The sequence below is a fragment of the Musca autumnalis genome, unplaced genomic scaffold, assembly GCF_047663935.1.
Source record: "Musca autumnalis isolate F117 unplaced genomic scaffold, ASM4766393v1 scaffold_5, whole genome shotgun sequence".
NCBI lineage: Eukaryota > Metazoa > Arthropoda > Insecta > Diptera > Muscidae > Musca > Musca autumnalis.
The window spans coordinates 44,047,113-44,067,624 of record NW_027412088.1 but is presented as its reverse complement, the minus strand read 5'-3'; the positions used below and the strand labels follow the sequence as shown (position 1 = coordinate 44,067,624).

At 35.8% G+C, this 20,512-nt stretch overlaps 1 protein-coding gene across 1 annotated transcript; it reads right to left on the bottom strand.

Moving 5' to 3' along the window:
• Window positions 1-6,860: 6,860 nt before the first annotated feature.
• Window positions 6,861-13,078, bottom strand: LOC141405756 (putative inorganic phosphate cotransporter). The gene is made up of 4 exons (XM_073990441.1): window positions 13,058-13,078; window positions 12,847-12,985; window positions 11,709-12,782; window positions 6,861-7,132 (listed from the first exon to the last, which is right to left on the bottom strand). The coding sequence occupies exons 2-4, from the start codon at window positions 12,973-12,975 to the stop codon at window positions 6,899-6,901; spliced, it is 1,437 nt and encodes a 478-aa protein (XP_073846542.1). The 5' UTR covers window positions 12,976-12,985; window positions 13,058-13,078; the 3' UTR covers window positions 6,861-6,898.
• Window positions 13,079-20,512: the final 7,434 nt, after the last annotated feature.

Here is a 20,512-nt window from a genome sequence, read left to right as displayed (position 1 = left end):
CAAAGGATCTCCGAACAGACCGTAAACCGCACTTGGACACAAATGTTGAGCTTTTGTGAGGGAGGTATCCTAAGGAGAAGACCGATATGGGACATTTTAGAAGTTAAACTAAGTTTGGACAAAATATGACGAAGGCCAAATTTTGAACCAAATCGGTCTATCAATTTGAGAGTTATTGTGCTCTCCAACTACTACATATGGTGCCATAGTGTTTTTTTACAACTTTCGGGCTGTTTTCCCAAGAAGTATGGACTTGCCACTGAAAAAAAACGTTTACCGTTGTAATTGAGACTGTTGCTTCAAAAGAAATCAAACTTATTCAAGAGCAGGTCTTAAAGTGAACTTATCCGAAAATGTGTGTGGGATGTACCTGAAGGAATGGGCAAATATAGTCGATATTCAAACCTGATCTATATATGGTCGATATTTTAGGATGCGTAAAGTATGGGCCAAATCGGTCCGTCCCTTCAAGAGTTATCGTGCGCACAATTCTTCCGAACATTTTTGAACTTTTGTGGGGGAGGTACCAGAAGGAGTGAACCGATATGGCTTATCTTTGAACTTAAACTAAGTTTGGACAAAATATTATGAAGGCCAAATTTTGGATCGAATCGGCAGATTCGTTCGAGAGTTATCTTGCGCTCCAACCACTACACACGCTGTCATAGGGTTTTTTAACCTTTCAGGCTATTTTCTCTTTTGCCCCTGATGAAACTTGTACCTCCGTATGGGGGCCGTAAATACAAGATGCTACAATAAAATTCAAAACGATTCGAGAGCAGGTCTTAAACTGAACTTTTCCGAAAATTGTGTGGGAGGTACCCGAAGGAATTTACCGATTGAGTCCATATTGGAATCTCATCTAAGTCTGGTAGAAATTTCACGATGTGCAAAGTATGAACCAACTCGGATTCTCCCTTCAAGAGTTACCGTGCTCACAAATTTTCCGAACATTTTTGAACTTTTGTAGGGGAGGTAGACTGATATAATACATCTTCGAACTTGAACTAAGTTTGGACAAAATATTACGAAAGCCAAATTTTGGACCGAATCGGTTAATCCGTTCGAGAGTTATCGTGCGCTCCAACCACTACACACGGTGTCATAGGGGTTTTTTTTGTAATTTTCAGGCTATTTGCTCAGGACGTATGGACTTGCCCCTGATGAAACTTTTAGCGTCGTTTGGGGGGCAGTTAATACAAGTTGCTACAACAAAACTCAAAGCGATTCGAGAGCAGGTCCTAAACTGAACTTTTCCGAAATTTTTGTGGGTACCCGATGGAGTGGACCGATTGTGTCCATATTGGAACCTCATCTAAGTCTGCTAGAAATTTCACGATGTGCAAAGCATGGACCAAATCGGTTACTTCCTTTAAGAGTTATCGTGCGCACAAATGTTCCGAACATTTCCGAACTTTTGTGGGGGAGGTACCGGAAGGAATAGAACGATATAACCCATCTTCGAACTTAAACTAAGTTTGGACAAAATATTACGAAAACTATTTCGATGTGGCACATTTTACCCGTATGAAAGTGTATATACCCTCCTTAGCATAAATGCTGAGGGTATAATGATGCGAGAGGAGTTCTTAAACTTCACTTTTTCCCAAATTTTGTGTGGGAGGTACCCGAAGGAGTGGACCGACCTGGATTATATTTCAACCTGATATATGCCTGGATGAAATAAAACGATGTGCAAAGTCTATACCAATCAGAAACTCCCTGCGAGAATTATCTTGCGGATTTGCTAAATTTGTTTGGTACCGTCAGGGTTTCTTGAAGTTTTTAGGCCAATATCTCAGGAAGTATGGAAAATTATACCGTCGTAAATATTACGATACCCTAAATTTGGTTCGAATCCGTTGATCCGTTCGAGAGTTATCGTGCGCACCAGCCAGACAGAAGGACGGACATTGCTAAATCGACTCCAAATTGTCTGAAACGGATTTCGTCCAAACATACTTGGGGTCTAAAACCAGTTGAGAGGCACATTTTGTCCCTTTAGCATAAATGCAAAATATTTCCTGATGCACGAATGAATGATTTTGTTTGTCTATTATTGCCTATAATAACTTTGGGAATCGTAATATTTTGTCCGAACTGTTCGCAAAATTTGGCCGCATGATAACTCTTGAAGGGAGTAACCGATTCGGTCCATACTTTGCACACCGTGAAATTTCTAACAGACATAGGTCATAGGTAGAGTTTCCGATATGAATTCAACCGGTTCACTCCTTCGGGTACCTCCCAGACAAAATTTCGGAATAGTTCTGTTTAGGAACTGCTCTCCGATTGCTTTGATTTTTGTTATTACAACTTGTATTCACTGCCCCCCTTACGATGGTGCATGTTATTTCAGGGGCAAGTCCATACTTCCTGAGAAAATATCCCGAAAGTTGTAAAAATCCATATGACCCATGTGTAGTGGCTGGAGCGAACTGTATCACTCAAGCTGATCAACCGATTTGGTCTAAAATTTGTGGATCGTAACATTTTGTTCAAACTTAGTATAAGTTCGAAGATGGATAATATCGGTCCACTACTTCGGATTAATTTCGGATATGTTCAGTTTAAGAACTCCTCTCAATTCGCTTTGATTTTTGTTGTAACAACTTGTATTTACTGCACCGTTGGTGCATGTTTCCTTCAGGGGCAAGTCCATACTTCCTGAGGAAATAGTCCGAAAGTTGTAAAAATCCCTATGGCACCATGTGTAGTGGTGCAGATCCTTTGGAAAGTTATACCGCAAGAAAGTTAGATCGCAAGTTCAAATTTCCCAAAAATTCTAGAGTGGCGACTCCACACAAATCTGAAACCCCCCAAATACATAATTTTTGGTCGGATGTTGCTCGGTTATGCTCTCGGGTGGCAGTCGGCTCAGCGGTCGTCGGGTGTATGACTCAACTCAATGGCGTTCGGGTTGCAGTGGGGCGAAGAGGTCGGTTAATATTTAGGAGCTGGCTATGAGCGTTAAGCTTGCTAGGGCTTGGAGCTTGCTAAGAGTTTGGAGCTTTCTAAGAGCTTGGAGCTTGCTAAGAGGCTTGGAGCTCGTTAGGGCTTGGAGCTTGCTAGGACTTGGAGCTTGCCAGGAACTTGTTGGAATCGTAGCTAAGGAGTAAGGAGACTGCGAAAAAGCCACACATCTTGTCGTACTTTGACGGCCGGTGATCGACGATTTCGGTGAATAAACCCAGAATACATATTCGGGTAGTTACTCGAAGTGAATGAGAATAATTACAAAACGGTGTTGTCGTCGACAACATTGTATCTAACATATGCTAAAGACGATTGGAAAATATTATGTATGGGATAACTTTAGAAGTTTAGACTGTCGTTATGATAGATACTTTAAGGTGGGATGTAAGGATGGTATGAATCGGTCACGTTACAACTGGTTGTGGAACTGGAAGAACATTTGAGCAAAAAATATGGCATGATAACATCGCATAGGATGGTATGCACCACCACTTGAATAAAAAAACATTTTTGAACTTATAAACATTATTTAAAAATAATTTACCGCATAAGAAAAAACAAATAAACAAAACAACAACGAACTCATTTATAAAATGGTATTTTAACATGTCCAGCTTTTGAGTTCATTGTTTCCCAGCAGGTTCAATTAAATTTCAATCGATTTATATAATCGATATAGAGTTTTCCATCTAATTACTCACATTCATGTTGGGCAATTCGTCCATTCCACCACTTAATTGTAATTCATTTGGTGTATCTCGTTGAGCGATCCCCGTTAAGGTGACAACCTAATAACGATCAATTACGAAATATTCGAGAAGAAGTAAAACAGAATATGGGCTAAAGTTCAACCAAATATACAACTGTTTTATTTAAAATCAAAAATGTCGAACAACTACTATATACTAAAAAAGGACATTATATGTACCAATGCCAGATGAGAAAGGAAAAAAGATTTGATCATATCCATAGTGCAACATTGCAAAACGGAATAAAGCGGGAAAAATAATAAACGTTGTTTTAGGAAGTTCATGCTGCAAAACACATCAACACTCAGCCTTGGTGCGTTATCATCTTGTGGTTTTTGGTTTTGTCAAGGCTTGACTCAAAACCAGCGTACGTAAAACTACATTAAATAACATTTCCAATCGTTTCGTTCCGAATTTTCCATAGGAACAATTCAAAACGAAGAATAACCCACGCTGGCGGAGTTCGCTGTTTAGTTTCGTTTTGTTTACATTCATGAGTGCGAACAAAACGAAAAGTACTAAACAAAACGAATAGTACTAAACACATGTGAATAAATCAAAAACGTTTGGTGGTTAATAAAATATTAACTGTGGTATGTTGATGTTAGTTTATAGGGTTGTTAAGCAATCACATGTGTGTGTGTGTGTGCCTGAGTGCGTCATTGAACATAACGCACGTCAAACGTTTGCCAAAAATGCTTTTTGTTTCGGTGGTGAATGAAGCAACTCGGCAAAGCATAGCCGAAGTACATTTCAGCAATCGTACAATTACCATCTTTTTACATTGAAAAGTTTGTGGTTTTGTTTTGGTTGTGAGAATGAAACGATTCAGAGAAGCTGAAAAGTTTGTGGCTTTGTGTGATTGGTACGGGAATCGTTTTGTTTGTTTACGTTCATTGCTCAAAATATTACTCAAAGGTTTATTGTGACTGGGATAAGGCTGATAGATTTCGCTGATAGAATTTACAAATGTTACAAATTCCAATGCAAAGAAGATACCTTTCATAAAAATCAGGAAATTGTATCACATAAATTATTCAAAACTAATTTTTTGTTTGTTTTAGTTTTGATCCAATTTATAACTAAATATTTACTAACAAAGATAAACTTAATCTGTTATTCAGTTTACTACATATTTACGATTTCACTTATTATTTCACACTTTTAATAAACAATTGATCAAACTAATCCACATTATTGAACTGCAAACAATGGAGTAAGAGAAATGCCACTTTATTGATAAGTTCAATAACAATTGTTTACTTTGCCGGTTACTATTCTTCATTACCGGTTTATGTGGATAAAACGATTTACGATCATTCAATATGTATTATAAGAAATGAAAAACAACAACAAACAAATGCTACTGAATCAAAGCAAGAGCATTGGTTTGGGCGTATGTTACGAACATTGGGTGATGGGTGTTTTTAGTTTCTTTATTGCCAAAGTGTCTACTAAAAAGCGTAACCTCATTCAACTAAATGGATGGTAAGTATAATAAACTTTGTCATTCCATTTGTAACACACTTTCGTCGGAAATCCTACAAAGTACATATCGACACCTCCAAATAATAGTATGCTAAGTCTAAAAAGTGAGTTTTGCAGGAGAAGCTCTCAAAGTGTGGAAATTTTTTTGAACTTCAGTACTATGCTAAGTCAATATTTGTTTATAACTTCTGTTCGGATTGACCGATCATTACCAAAATTGGACAGAATTTAAGTTAAAGGACGTTCGACACCTCCAAATAATAGTTTGCTAATTCTAAACAGTGAGTTTTGCAGGACAATCTCTAAAAGTTTGGAAATTTCTTTGATCTTCAGTACTATGCTAAGTAAATATTTGTTTATAACTTCTGTTCGGATTGTCCGATTATTACCAAAATTTGACAGAATTTAAGTTAAAGGACGTTAAATATAAAAATGTAAAGAACTTGAAAACAGGCTAAGTCGACTTAGCATACTATTGTTTGGAGGCGTCGATATATACTTGTCGGTATGGCTATTGGGTGGGAGTCGTTTTTTATGGTGTACCATAAAAACTTATGCCCCCTTTTTCGCCTAACTATTATATAATCATTTCGCTACTTTATTTGTATATGCATTTTTCCCTCTAATTTTTATTGTAATAATTTCAACACTTTGATACCAGAAAAAATATGTCTCATCAAAACAAGGTTTTAAATCTGGAATATGGTAAGACCAAATCCGTATCATGCTGACTGGCCCGTATTAAAAAATAACCCTTTCATCACCAACTAAAAGATCTCTAATCGATTTGGTTCAAACTATATACACTAAGTTCGAGATGGGCTATATCGGTCACCTCCTTCGTGTATCTCGACTATAAAAGTTCAAAAATTTTGGTTATGTGCATCATAAGAACATTTTGAAAAATTTATCTTGTGTTCCTGATTAGATTGTTAAATTTCTTTAGGAAGTCCATAATTATTGGGATAATGACCCGAAAGATAAAAAATACCCTACAACGCATTTTGAATTAAATCCACTTTACGATATGGACGCCGCAATTTCAGAAAGCCCTGGAGCCACCCACACGAATATCGTATCGTTCGTCAGATACCCTATTAAGTATATATACGAATTTCTCATCGAAATCGTACGCTTTTGCAAAAAGTTCCTTTATTTTTTGCTGCGTTGATGCTGCTCCTCAACAAAGCACTTTAGTATATTTTCACATTTTTTATTTCATATAACCCTCATAGAAGAGTACTTTCAATCGAAAAAGTACAATCGAAGGGAAACAAAAAGTTTCGTCCGTCCGAACATATCAATCGGTAATATTATATTGACTATCCATAACGCTCCCAATGCCGACCATTCCATACAATGGACGTTTACCTATCATTCCAAGCTGCAAATGTTTTAAGCACCAGTGTATTGAGCACCATGTTAAAGTGTTGATTATTGTTGGCAACTCAACATATTAAGAAAGCTAATAATTTAGCATACTTTAAGGCATAATACGAATATTGTTGTAGAAAATAAAATTTTGTTGAATAAGAACAACGTAGGTCTTATTTTATATTTATAACAATATATTAACAATAATTATTCAAAAATAGAACTATATAACACATTATTACATTTACATAATTATTTGCTTCTTTTTTCAAATATAATGAATATACTTACATACATATATTTAAAAAAAATTATATTTTATTATTTTGGAAATCAACTTGCTGTTGGTGTGTGGGCATTGTTTCCAAATCACTAAAATTACTCTTATAACTATGCCATTCATTGTCAGTATCATCGGATGGTAAATAATCTTCGGTATTCCATGGTTGAGTCTCGGCAGTACCAAAAATTATATACAATAAATTGCCAACAATAAAAATTCCCGCAGCAATCACAAATACCACTTGCCATTGATAGCGATTGTGCTGCAAACGAGAGTAGAAGAGAAATAAGAACATGTTAGAATGTCAATAAACAAGTAAAAAAGTATCAGTCGGCTTTGCCGACAGAGATATACCCTCAGCCTGTGTGGATTGAAATACTTTTTTCCAAAAAAAAACTTTTGTATTTAGGGGGGCTTCCAAAATTTTGGACGTATGATCCGAAAAAAGTATGGATACGAATAAAGCTAAAAAATTTGCGGGGATATCTATAGATAGGACTTTTTTATCACACTAGCCTACGACAAACATACTAGTGGTGTAAATGGGGCCACTAGGAAAACCTCGTTAACAAGTAAAAAAGTGTCAGTCGGCTTTGCCGACAGATATGTACCCTCAGCCAATGTGAAGTGCAACTTTCACCTACGTACAGATCGAAAGTATTTAGTTAGGGTCTCTTCTGAATTTTGTGGCCCTTTTTGGATATTTGAACTTGCCGACAAAAATGCACTAAGGCACATATGTTGAACTTTTGTGGGGGAGGTACCCTTAGGGAGGACAGATGTGGGCCATTTAAGAAGTTAGACTAAATTTTGACAAAATATTAGGAGATCCAAAGTATGGACCAAATTGGTTGCCCCATTTGTTTAAATTTTTTAAATATTGGGGAGAAGTACCGGATGTTGTGGACCGGTATTGCCCTATGAAACTATGTTTGGATATAATATGACGAAGACCAAATGTTGGACCAAATCGGTTGAACAGTTCGGGAGTTATCGTTCTCTCCGACCGCCACATATGGTGACATAGGGGGTTTTTACACCTTTCGGGCTGTTTTCCCAAGAAATATGGACTCGCCTCTGAAAAAACGTTTACCGTCTAATTGAGGTAGCGAATGCAAATCGCTTCAACACAAATCAAAGTGATTCGAGAGCAGGTCTTCAAGTAAACTTATCCGAAATTTTGTGTGAGAGATACCAGAAGGAGGAGACAAATATAGTCCATATTCGAACCTGATCTATATCTGGTAGATATATTAGGATGTGCAAAGTATGGATTACATCGGTCACTCATTTTTCCGAACATTTTTCAACTTTTGTGGGGGAGGTACCCAAAGGAGTGGACCGATATGGCTTATCTTCGAATTTACACTAAGTTTGGACAAAATATTATGAAGGCCAAATTTTGGATCGAATCGGCAGATTCGTTCGAGAGTTATCTTACGCTCCAACCACTACACACGGTGTCATAAGGTTTTTTGAAACTTTCTGGCTATTTTCTCAAGAAGTATGGTTTTGCTCCTGAGCAAACTTGTACCGCCGTATGGGGTGCCGTGAATACAAGATGTCACAACAAAAATCAAAACGATTCTTGAGCAGGTCCTAAACTGAACTTTTCCGAAATTTTGTGTGGGAGCTACCCGAAGGCGTGGACCGATTGAGTCCATATTGGGACCTCATCTAAGTTTGGTAGAAGTTTAACGATGTGCAAAGTATAGACCAAATCGGTTATCGTGCACACAAATTTTCCGAACAATGTCGAACTTTTGTGGGGGAGGTACCGGAAGGAGTGGACCGATATAACCCATCTTCGAACTTAAACTAAGTTTAGACAAAATATTGCGAAAGCCACGTTTTGGACCAAATCGATTCATCCGTTCGAGAGTTATCGTGCGCACCAGCCAGCCAGCCAGCCAGACAGACAGACATACGGACGGACATTGCTAAATCGACTCCAAATTGTCTGAAACACATTTCGTCCAAACATACTTGGGGTCTAAAACCATTATTTCGATGAGGCACATTTTGCCCGTATGAAAGTGTACATACCCTCGTTAGCATAAATGCTGAGGGTATAAAAAACAGATAATGTGGCATATCCTTCAAAATTCCGAAAGTCGGGAGTTACCGCTGTATGGGGGCTTATATTAACACGTGGACTCCCTGCCTATATTGACAAATTTCAGGGATAAAATTTTGTAGCAGCAAAATATCAGTCATTTAGGTAAAACCTTCAAAATACCGAATATTGGGAGGTACCTTCTATGTGGGTGGCGTTCTGACTGAAGTCATTTCTAGGTGTAGGACGTTTGGTATTGAAAATGGGCTATATCGGTCCACGTTTTGATATAGACCCCATAAAACGTACCTCCCGATCTTCGGTATTTTGAAGGTTTTGGTCTCACTATCCCACCGAAATGGCTGACATTTGGTATTTAGTCTTCGTTAGGGATATAAAACTTTCCACCTGAAATTTGACAGTATAGGTCCACGTCTTCATGTAGCCACCATAGAATGGTACCTCCCGATTTTCGGTAATTTGAAGGTTTTGGTCTCACTATCCCACGCACTTTCCACCTGAAAATTTTCTGTATAAAGACCTTTCGACCTGAAATTTTTTTGGTATAGGTCAAAGTCTTCATATAGCCCACACAGAACGGTACCTCCCGATTTTCGGTATGTGGAGGGTTTAGCCTCAATATCTCACCGAAATGGCTGAAATTTGGTACTTATTCTTCGTTGGAGGTATACAATTTGCCAACTGAAATTTTTTGGTATGGGTCCACGTCTTCATATAGCCCCCACAGAACGGTACCTCCCGATTTTGAAGGTTGTGGCTTCCCTATCCCACCTTAATGGCTGACATTTGGAATTAAGTCTTAATTGGGGGTGTTAAACTTTCCACCTAAAATTCGTCGGTATAAGTCCACGTCTTCATATAGTACCCATAGAACGCTACCTCCTGTCTTCCGGTATTTTAAAGGTTTGGTGACACAAATTTAGACCGTAGTAGCTACAGTTTTGCAATTAGTGTTCCTAACGGCCAAAAAACTTATCCACCAACAATTTTGGACATATACCTATGTTTTGGAATATCCCTCATATAATGGTATCAACCGATTTCAGGTATTTCTAAGTTTTGTCGGCGTTTTCATAGTTTAGATGTAATTTAGTATTTAGGGTTTGAAGTGACCAAAAAAACTTATCCACCAAATATTATGGAAATAGGCAGATCATAGGTCAAAAACTTGTGCACCAAAAAATGTTGTCCAGGTCCACGTTATGGAAAACGGTGTTCTCGCCCCAAATTGTATGTAATTTGTAAATAACTAAAACAAGTAAGAACGGCGTTAAGTTCGGCCGGGCCGATCTTGTTATACCCTCCACCACAAGTTGTATTGAAGTAAAATGGAATAATTAGTTTCCTTTCGTGTATGAAGAAGACTTAATACTAAATTTCAGCAATTTCGGTAAAACAATGTGAGTCACCATTCTATGGGGGCTATTTCAAAGCGTCGATCTATACCGACAAATTTCTGACGGAAAGTTTTTAGGCTCAAAAAAGACTAAATACCAAATTTCCTATATTTCCGTAAGAGAATGTGGCTAAAGAATATAGGAAGACGCGGACCTATACTGATAATACCCTTCTGGAATATTTTATAACTCTTGGAAGACGAAATAACGAATTTCAGCCATTTCGGTTGTATATTGACGTCACAATCTTCAGTATTACGAAAATCCGGAGGTACCGTTCTATGGGGGCTATATCGAAACGTGGACCTATACCGACGAATTTTAGTCAGCAATGGGGCAATACGAAAGCGTGGACCTGTACAGACATATTTCTGGCCAACAGTTTTATATCACATTGAAGACTAAATACCAAATTTCAGCCATTTTGGTGGAATATCGAAGACACAACCTTCAAAATACGAAAAACCGGGAAGTACTTTTCCATGGGGGATATATGAAGGCGTGGACCTATACCGACAAATTTAAAGGTGAAGTTTGAGTACCCCCAACGAAGTCTAAATACCAAATTTCAGCCATTTCGGTGAAATATTGAGGCCATAACGTTCAAAATACCGAAAATCGGGAGGTACCGTTCTATGGGGGCTATATGAAGGCATGGACCGATACCGACAAAGTTCTGGGGGAAAGTTTTATGCCACCAACGTAGACTAAGTACCAAATTTCAGCCATTTCGGTGAAGCAAAAACCTTCAAAATACCGAAAATCGGGAGGTACCGTTCAATGGGGGCTATACGAAGGTGTGGACCGATACCGACAAAAATCTGGGGGAAAGTTGTATAACCCTAAAGAAGACTACGTACCAAATTTCAGCTATTTTGGTAGGATAATGAAGCTAAAACCTTCAAAATACCGAAAATCGGGAGGTACCGTTATATGGGGGCTATATGAAGGTGTGGACCGATACCGACAAAATTCTGGGGGAAAGTTTTGTAACCCTAAAGAAGCTACGTACCAAATTTCAGCCATTTTGGTAGGATAATGAAGCTAAAACCTTAAAAATACCGAAAATCAAAACGTGGACCGATATATCCCATTTTCAATACCAACCATCCTGCAAGTAATAAAAACTTCTGTACCAAATTTTGACTCTCTATCTTTAAAATTGCGAGCTGTATCTTGATTTCAACAGACAGACGGATGGACGGACAGACGGACCTGGTCAAATCGACATAGAATTTTATGCTGATCAGTAATATATATACTTTATAGGGTCTCCGAAGAATATTTCGATGTGTTACAATCGGAATGACAAATTTAATTATACCCTCCATATGGTGGAGGGTATAAAAATAAATAAAACTTACCACATCCGTAACAATGAATCCCACAGCAAGTGGTGACAATATCGACACAATACTGGCCACCGTATTGATAATTGAATACAACAGTCCTGAATGGGTTGGTGACAAATCAATTATGTTCAATGAGCTTCCAATTGTTTCACCACTATTAATGGCATTGCTCAGCGTTATAAGAAACAATGCCATATTATGATCATCTTCATCTAGGAATCCAATAGCAATAAATCCTAGGGCGGGTATCCAAAATGCAACGCTATTGAAAATCTTACGCAGTGCAGTCAGTGTAACAATTTTACGTTCCTGTAGAATATCAGCCATAGCCATAAACAAATATGATGTTAACCAACTTGCCAGAAAGGGTAAAGCTGAATAAAATGCATTTGTTTTGATTTCCACATTTAGAACACCATGAAAATATGAGGGGATTTGAGACTCCAATGTGGTCAAACCCCACATTTCAGCGGAACGTGTAATCAACAGAGCAATAAATGGCACAGATGTAAATATTGCTTTCCAGGGTGTACTTCCATTTCCTTCTTGAAATGTATTCTCATGGGCATTCGATGTTGTTATATAGAATCGTTCACTTTCTGATATAAAACTCGAGTCACTTGGATTACTGGCACCAAAGACCAGCCATAAAATAAACCAAACAAAACATAAAGCAGCCGAGATATAAGATATACCTGGCCATCCAATACAGCTTTCGGCAATAATACCACTTAGACCCATGGCTAAAACCATTCCGCAATCATAACCGCTTTGACTAAATCCACCCAAACGATTGCGTTCTTCTAATGGCGACCATTTTGCCAAGTGTTCAAAGACACAAGGCATTACCAGGCCCTGGGCCAGTCCCAATAGAACTCGTATGACACACAGCGCCTGCCATCCTCCCCAGTACAGACACCAGGGAGTTATGACACTTAATAAACCGGAAACAAATATTGCCAAACCCATAATAAACTTTGCACCATAGCGTCTACACAGAACTCCACCGGGAAGTTGTGTCACAAAGAATCCCCAATAGAAACTGGAGAGGATGTAGGAAATTTCTCTTTCACTCCATTTGAATTCCTGGAAGTGTAAAAAACTGTCAACATTAATTTGTTTGGTTTTGTTTTAATGTTATGGATCTTACCGGGAAATTTGGATTTGTGCTGTTGGCATTTGTCATGGCTACCACAGCCACTCCAATATTTACACGACTAAAATAGGTTGAGACCATAGCAATAAACAGCAACAAAGCCTGGACATAACGTATTAACATAATGTAGCTTCTGGAATTAGAACAGAAAGGGAGAAGGAAAATACACGTTTAAAACAGCAGTTAGAATTGAAATATGAATTACATTGAACGTATCCATGGCAGAACTACCAGGTAGTGGTATCACTCCAGCTGATCGAATATAAAAAGTCAAATCCCTTTATAAAAAATTATTTTTGTTGTAATTTCCCCAACAACATAAAGAAAGTTTTGACATAACATATTCAAAATTTTACGATGCCACTACCAGGGTAATTGTGCCATGAACGTATCCCTAACAATTCTTTAAATAAAATACCGGTAAGAAAGATTGGACAGGAATAGCTGATCGTTTCCAGAACATGCAAGAATCAACTTGCAGAATATTCTACGCATGGTGAAAGAAGAAAGGTGATACAATAAGCGCTCTGAACCTGCAAGTAGCTGCTATCTTTTACTACGATAACATTTTTCCTTTATATTCTCGGAAAAATAGTAAAAAATATAAGATTCTTGCAGTTAGGGAACAGACCAAGTAAGGAGGTGATACGATAGGTTTGTCCTTGTACTTTCTCAGTAAATATTACTCAGTAACTTATTTTTACAGAGTTAAGCATTTTATACTCTTTCAAAGGAAAAAATTAAAAAAGTAAAAAGACAACATTCAGTTTTGAATATTTTAAACTTTTGACAACTGCTAAAGCTACAAAATGTTACTGAACAAAATTATAAGTTCTCAGTAAGTCCCAATTTACATTGGGCGAGTTTACTTGCGGCAATTGTCATTTTGTAGGAGAGAGCGGTGAGGCATATGGTAACCCTTTGCCTCTCAGCACCTTCTCTCACCTACAAACTGACAATTGCCGCAAGTAAACTCGCCTAATGTAAATTGGGACTAATAAAAATTTCAAAACAAGTCTCTCAATTTTTTCTCTTTTACTGAACATTTGTGTAAAAAAACAATATTCAGTAATAATTTGTAATAATTAATAATACAAACTGATGTCTTCATTTGCAGCCAAAACATATTTTTAATCAAAAATAAATAAGAAATATTTCTCTACTATAAAGAATTTCTGTGCACACCATCTTTATTTACGAGTAAGTTTCGCGAAGAAAATTCGTCTACATTTTGTGAATATTTCGGGCAAAAATGTTGGCAGCAAATGAAGACTACGGAATTAATTCGCCTAAATTCGCCTTTTAGATCACCTTCTTGAATTCGGCTTGATTGTACGTATCCGGCTCTAACACTTCCGTTACACATGCCAGTGAATTGGTGCCAATTGAGTACATGTATTATACTCGAAAATACCGAAAAAGTGTTCGACTGGCATGCAGTTTTCTTGTGTGTTTACACATGCCAGTGCAAGTTCAATTTCAAAATTATTTTAAGCCGCATTAACACACAAAAGTGCATTATATTTCAGATTGAAAACACAATTCACAACATATTTTATTACTTTTTATTTTATTTCGTTTTAAAAAGATTGTTTTCAATCATAAACATAATGAATTTGGTATTGCCGCCTTTTCAATATTGTATAATCCCAGAGGGAAAATTATTTATCAACGTATATTTGCATGAAAAAAAATCAAAATTATGTCTTTACTAACCACTAATATATTGCAGCTACCAAGACGTATTATTTGTGTTTCCTAATCTTTTTGAAAATATGCATTAAATCTTTGCAATCTTAAAAGAAACAAAAATGTACATGGATTAAAAAATAGTCTCGGCAACTCTTTTTTCATTTTCGACATATCACTGGCAGCCAGCTCAAAATTTTGCTGGCATGAAAAATCTAGTGCCAGTGGAGTCGACAATTCAAAAAATGTAATTGTGGTAGTAAAAAATTGTGTATGTATTGAATTTTTCGAATTGTCACTGGCATGTGTAAAGGTTGGGTAAGTCAAAGCATACGAAAATCGTGTTTCAGCACACATTCAGCCGCATAGAGTTGCCGCTTCCTCTTATGTGACGAGGCCTTAAGTCCATGTCTACATCAACGCAAATTTACAAAAACAACATTGTTGTTATTGAAAATTTAATGTCATAAAAATATTGAATAATGGGTCCGTTCTGAACATTTTCTCAGGAAAAACATAAATACATTTTGAAAATCCTCTAAAATAGAAAAAATTGCATCAAAATGATTACGATGAAAAGAAGAATTTTATGGTAGCAAATTTCGATGTTTCAAATTTCATAAGTAGACCCTATTACATTTTGAAAACCAAATTTACAAAAAAAGTAAAAATACAGCTGATTGTCACCTTATATAAATGTGCCAGGCATTTCGTTGGGATATTGAGCCCCTTTCGTTCTATTGGGGCTATATAAAGACGTGCACCTATACCGTCAAATTTCAGGAGGAAAGTTTTGCCCCCAGCTCACTACACCTTTTTCAGATGTAATTCGAAACATTTTAGTTGAAATTCGTAACATTTCATTTGTAATTCGAGAATTATATTTGTAATTCGTAATATATCATTTGTAATTTGAATTATTCCATTTGTAATTTGAATTATTCCATTTGTAATTCGAATTATTCCATTTGTAATTCGAATTACTCCATTTGAAATTCGAATTATTTCACTTGTAATTCGAATTATTCCATTTGTAATTCGAATTATTCCAATTGTAATTCGAATTGTTTTATTTGAAATTACAAATGGAATAATTCGAATTACAAATGAAATAATTCAAATTTCAAATGGAATAATTCGAATTACAAATGGAATATTTCGAATTACAAATGGAATAATTCGAATTACAAATGGAATAATTCGAATTACAAATGGAATTCTCGAATTACAAATGAAATAATTCGAATTACATCTGAAAAAGGTGTAAATACTAAATGTCAGCCATTTCGGTGGGATATAAAGGACACAACCTTCAACATATCGAAAATCGGGGGGTACCGTTCTGTGGGGGCTGTATGAAGACGTGGACCTATACATCCGAATTTCAGCTGGAAATTTAGAATTTTATGCTGATCAAGAATTTATATACTTTATAGGGGTATCCGACGAATATTTCCATGTGTTACAAACGGAATGATAAATTTAATTATACCCTCCATATTATGGTGGAGGGTATAAAAATAGTAGACGTAGACGTTCAAGTTCTGGTCTTTTTAATCACTCTAGCGTCCGCAATAATTAACGTAGAACGCTATATTTTTACCCCCGAATGTATTTATTCCATAATCAGGTCAAGTTCGAATATAACCCAATATAACGGTACCTCCGGATTTTAGGTATTTTGAAGATATTAGCTACAGTTTTGACCAAACTATCCGTAATTTTATATTTGAGGTTCACAGAGGTCCATAAAATTTTTTCAACAAAAAATGTCAACATTGTCCCCAGATGGGCATGATTAGATGTCTGTCAAAAATTGTGGACATAGGCCTAGGTTTTTGTACAGTGTCGTATAACGGTACATCCTAATTTTAGGTATTTTAAAGTTTTTAGCTAACCGAATTAGCTAAAAGTAGGTATTTGGGTGGTGAAGTTGATGGGGGGGGCAATATATTTTCGGAAGATTTCATAAATTTGATGCACCAAACACGCTATTTATATCCAATTTCAATGACATTCGGAATGTGTGACGGAATTTGCTCTAAAAAGTAGAAATATATTTGCCAAATTTTATCGAAATCTGTTCAGATTTGAATATATCTCCCATATATATTTTCGGCCGATTTGGCGTATTTGGTGCACCAAACGCACTATGTGTGTCCAATACCGATGAAATTTAAAATATGTGACGAAATTTTATCTAGAAATAAATATGTCAATTCATATTGAAATCGCTTCGGTTTTGGGTATATCTCCCATATGTTTTTTTGCCGATTTCATGTATTAGACGCACCAAACACGCTATTTATATATCGACACCTCCATATAATAGTATGCTAAGTCTAAAACGTGAGTTTTGCAGGAGAAGCTCTCAAAGTTTGAAATTTGTTTTGAACTTCAGTACTATGCTAAGTCAATATTTGTTTATAACTTCTGTTCGGATTGACCGATCATTACCAAAATTGGACAGAATTTAAGTTAAATGACGTTCGACACCTCCAAATAATTCTGAAAAGGGAGTTTTGCAGGACAAGCTCTAAAAGTTTGGAAATTTCTTTGACCTTCAGTACTATGCTAAGTCAAAATTTGTTTATAACTTCTGTTCGGATTGTCCGATCATTACCAAAATTTGACAGAATTTAAGTTAAAGGACGTTAAATATAAAAATGTAAAGAACTTGAAAACATGCTAAGTCGACTTAGCATACTATTGTTTGGAGGCGTCGATATATGAGTTTGGTAGTCCAACACACTTATACAGCTTTGTAACAAGGCACTGACTTATCCACGATCCGTTGTTTAAATAGGAAATAATCTATCCGAACCGTTCCGTATCAAATGAAGTTTCGGAAAAAACAGAACAATTATGCCGACAATGTATATCAAATTTTAACAAAGGATTCTCTAGCTAAATACACATCTGAATTTTATACCGTTGATGTCGCACAGAAATTTATACGTTCAAAACTTCTCGAGTGTGGAAGAACACCACAAATCTTGGTGTTAATTTCATAAACATTAAAGTGTAAATTTTAAAATAGTTAATTTTACTTAGTGTTGTGACCTGTTTCTTTAAGATGGTTGGATTGGTTTCGTTCGAATTACTACCAAACTGCAGTTTTTGAAAAAATAATTGGTTCATTCTTGTTTTCAATCGAACATACAATACTACAATAATCGAAGATTGGGTAGCAATTCAAACAAATTTTATTTCAAATCGCCTTAGTTCAACAGGTCATTAGTTTATTGAAAGGTTGCCTAATAAATTATAATCCGGAATAATCACATAATTACACGTCAAATCTCTTTGTATCTATTACTTATCAAAACACACGTTCACATTTTGTGAGAGTTCCCACATTGCAAACATTTTCTATGGATTTTCATAGATTCTTTTTCATATTGTTTAACATTTCTTAACAAACACCTTATTTTGTTTTTGTTTAATTTATCACAACTCTTGTTGCTTCCCAAAAATAAATCAAATTTAATATTTATTTACAACTCGTGAATGTTTAGAAACCAAAGCAAACAAGAAAAAAATGACAGTTTTAAAAACAATTATTTTAGAACATAACACGATTCTTGGATGACAAAAGAGAAATCAATTTAATAACAGAATTTAGAACAATGGTGAGCAAAACAGAATTTAAGAGAATATAAGAGAATTTAACATTTGTCATTTTTCATGGTTTTTCTAAATTGTTTTTGATTTGTGAAAACACAATTTTAATCTAATACCGTGGATGAAATTATTTATTAAATAATAATTACAAAAAATACTTAAACGTCTGAGTTTTGTTGAATTAATAAAAGTAAGAGTATTTTACAGCAGCCGCCAGTGGATGCCCGTGCACACCAGTGATTTAGAAACAAATTGAGAATCGCACTAAATACTGAGAGCAGATCGAGGGGTACACAACGAATATGAAGAAGAACGTCATGGATAGGAAAGTAAATGATCAAAATAACCCCACTTGTTCGGGTACATGTAGTGGGATACTGTTATAGAAGACTTACCGACAATCCATACTTATAAATAAAACGACATACTCATATTTTAAGTGTTGTCAATTTCTATTTAAACTTTTCATTCATAATTTCAATATTTCAATTTGAAGGTTTAGTTAAATTTTCAAAGGGAATTGACGGCAATTTATTAGGACTTTGGGTTTTTGGAGGACGAAAACCTTGTGGAAAGTTATTCAAAATTCATTCGAGTTCACAAGTCCACTTTTTGATACACGCAGAAAAATGTATGTTAGAAATGTGTTTGGATCCAAACAAATAAATGTTTGGGACCGGTTGCAAACAAATATATGTTTGCAACATTTTGTAACATATCTCAATTTGATATGTTTGGGTAAAACATATTTTTATGTTAGAACTTTTTTTTCATGGGTGGAGAGAGGATGTTTGTCAATGAGAGTAATAACAGTGCTCTCGCGGCTGTGGAATGCTGTTTTATAATAAAGAGTTGTGTGTATTTTAATAGAAGACGTAGAAGCGAAGAAGGGGGCTTTGGTGGCATGTATGCGTCAAACTCGTGTGCTTCTTGTTTTGTTGTTGTTAACCAACTTAGCTGGCGAAGAAGAAATGATATGAATTATATTTTTTTCTTCAGTGTTTTAGTTGCCTTTGTAGAGTCAAGACGGTAAAGTGAGTGAATAAATGAGTGTTTTGTGTTTTCTTAAAGAAATTGAGCTTTTTAGTAAATTAAATGTCCAATACATTTTATAATTGGAAATTTTATAATTGAATCAATAAGGTGAATGGAAATATTTTATTGGACAAGGAAGAAATCGCATTTAATATTGGTAATTACATACATACTTATGTATATTAGAAATATGGCATATTCATATTTATTTATTACATTACATAATCATTTGATTCTAGATGCCGATTCCCCGCTGATGATTTCAACTATGAGGACAATTTGTTTTATTTCACAACTAAGGAGAAGCGTTCAACTACGTTTCTATATATTTTTCCTTTTTAAAAGTGTGACTATTTACAAATTATTTCAATCAGTTGTTCTTTTATTAAAGTGTGTTATGTATTTCTTTTGAATTTTGTATGTACCTATGTGTTTGTTGTTCTTTTGCCTTTCAATAAAAAACCACAACATTTGTGTGTATACTATAGAGATAGCCAGTGAGTTCTTACTGAGAGCAAGTGAGCACACATTTTAAAGTGTTTTACATTGAATTTTACGCTCCCTTGCTCTCAGTAAGCGCCCACTGGTGCATGTGTTTTTTTTTGTGCCTTTTGTGTTTGTATTTTTCTGCACCCAAACATATAAAATGTTTGCACCCAAACATAAAATTGTTTCCACCCAAACATATCTTTGTTTGCACCCAAACATATATATCTTTGCACCCAAACATAAATATCTTTGCACTCAAACATATATTTATTTGCAGACCCAAACATATATTATGTTTGGGACTGTTGCAAATATTTATATGTTTGCTGCAAAATATGTTCGGGACATATGTTAGAGAGGCCGTTTTTTTTTTGCGTATACGCATCTTTATTCGCTTTTTGTCAGAATTCTTATTCATATACTGACAACTCGAAAATTTTAAAGAAATCCTCGAACAGCCCAGCCCGTAAACTGCACATTAGCGAAAATGTACTTTATGACATATTTATAAAGGAAAAAAAATTGTAAAAATCACCATTTCTAACATTTTACAATTTTTTTTCCTTTATAAATTTGTCATAAAGTACATTTTCGTTAATGTGCAGTTTACGGGCTGTTCGAGGATTTCTTTTAAATTTTTATGGAAGCTAGTCCTTGTGATTCTGATTATAACGATATGTTGTTTTCGTGGTCAAGCCGACGATTTCGGTCCGAATGACCCAAAAATGTTCGTGCCAGTGGCACAATTTTTAGTACATTTGGCTACAAATCAGAAGTTATCATCTTCAAATCACCTCAACTGTTCTGGAAACACATGCTTTTA

Bases quoted from the DNA above. Each gene is read 5' to 3' on its own strand.
- LOC141405756 (XM_073990441.1), bottom strand. From the start codon at position 12,975: ATGTTAATACGTTATGTCCAGGCTTTGTTGCTGTTTATTGCTATGGTC. The intron at 12,783-12,846 runs GTAAGATCCATA...TTACACTTCCAG, and splicing joins GCACAAATCCAAATTTCCCG to GAATTCAAATGGAGTGAAAG. The intron at 7,133-11,708 runs GTAAGTTTTATT...TCTCGTTTGCAG, and splicing joins GATTCATTGTTACGGATGTG to CACAATCGCTATCAATGGCA.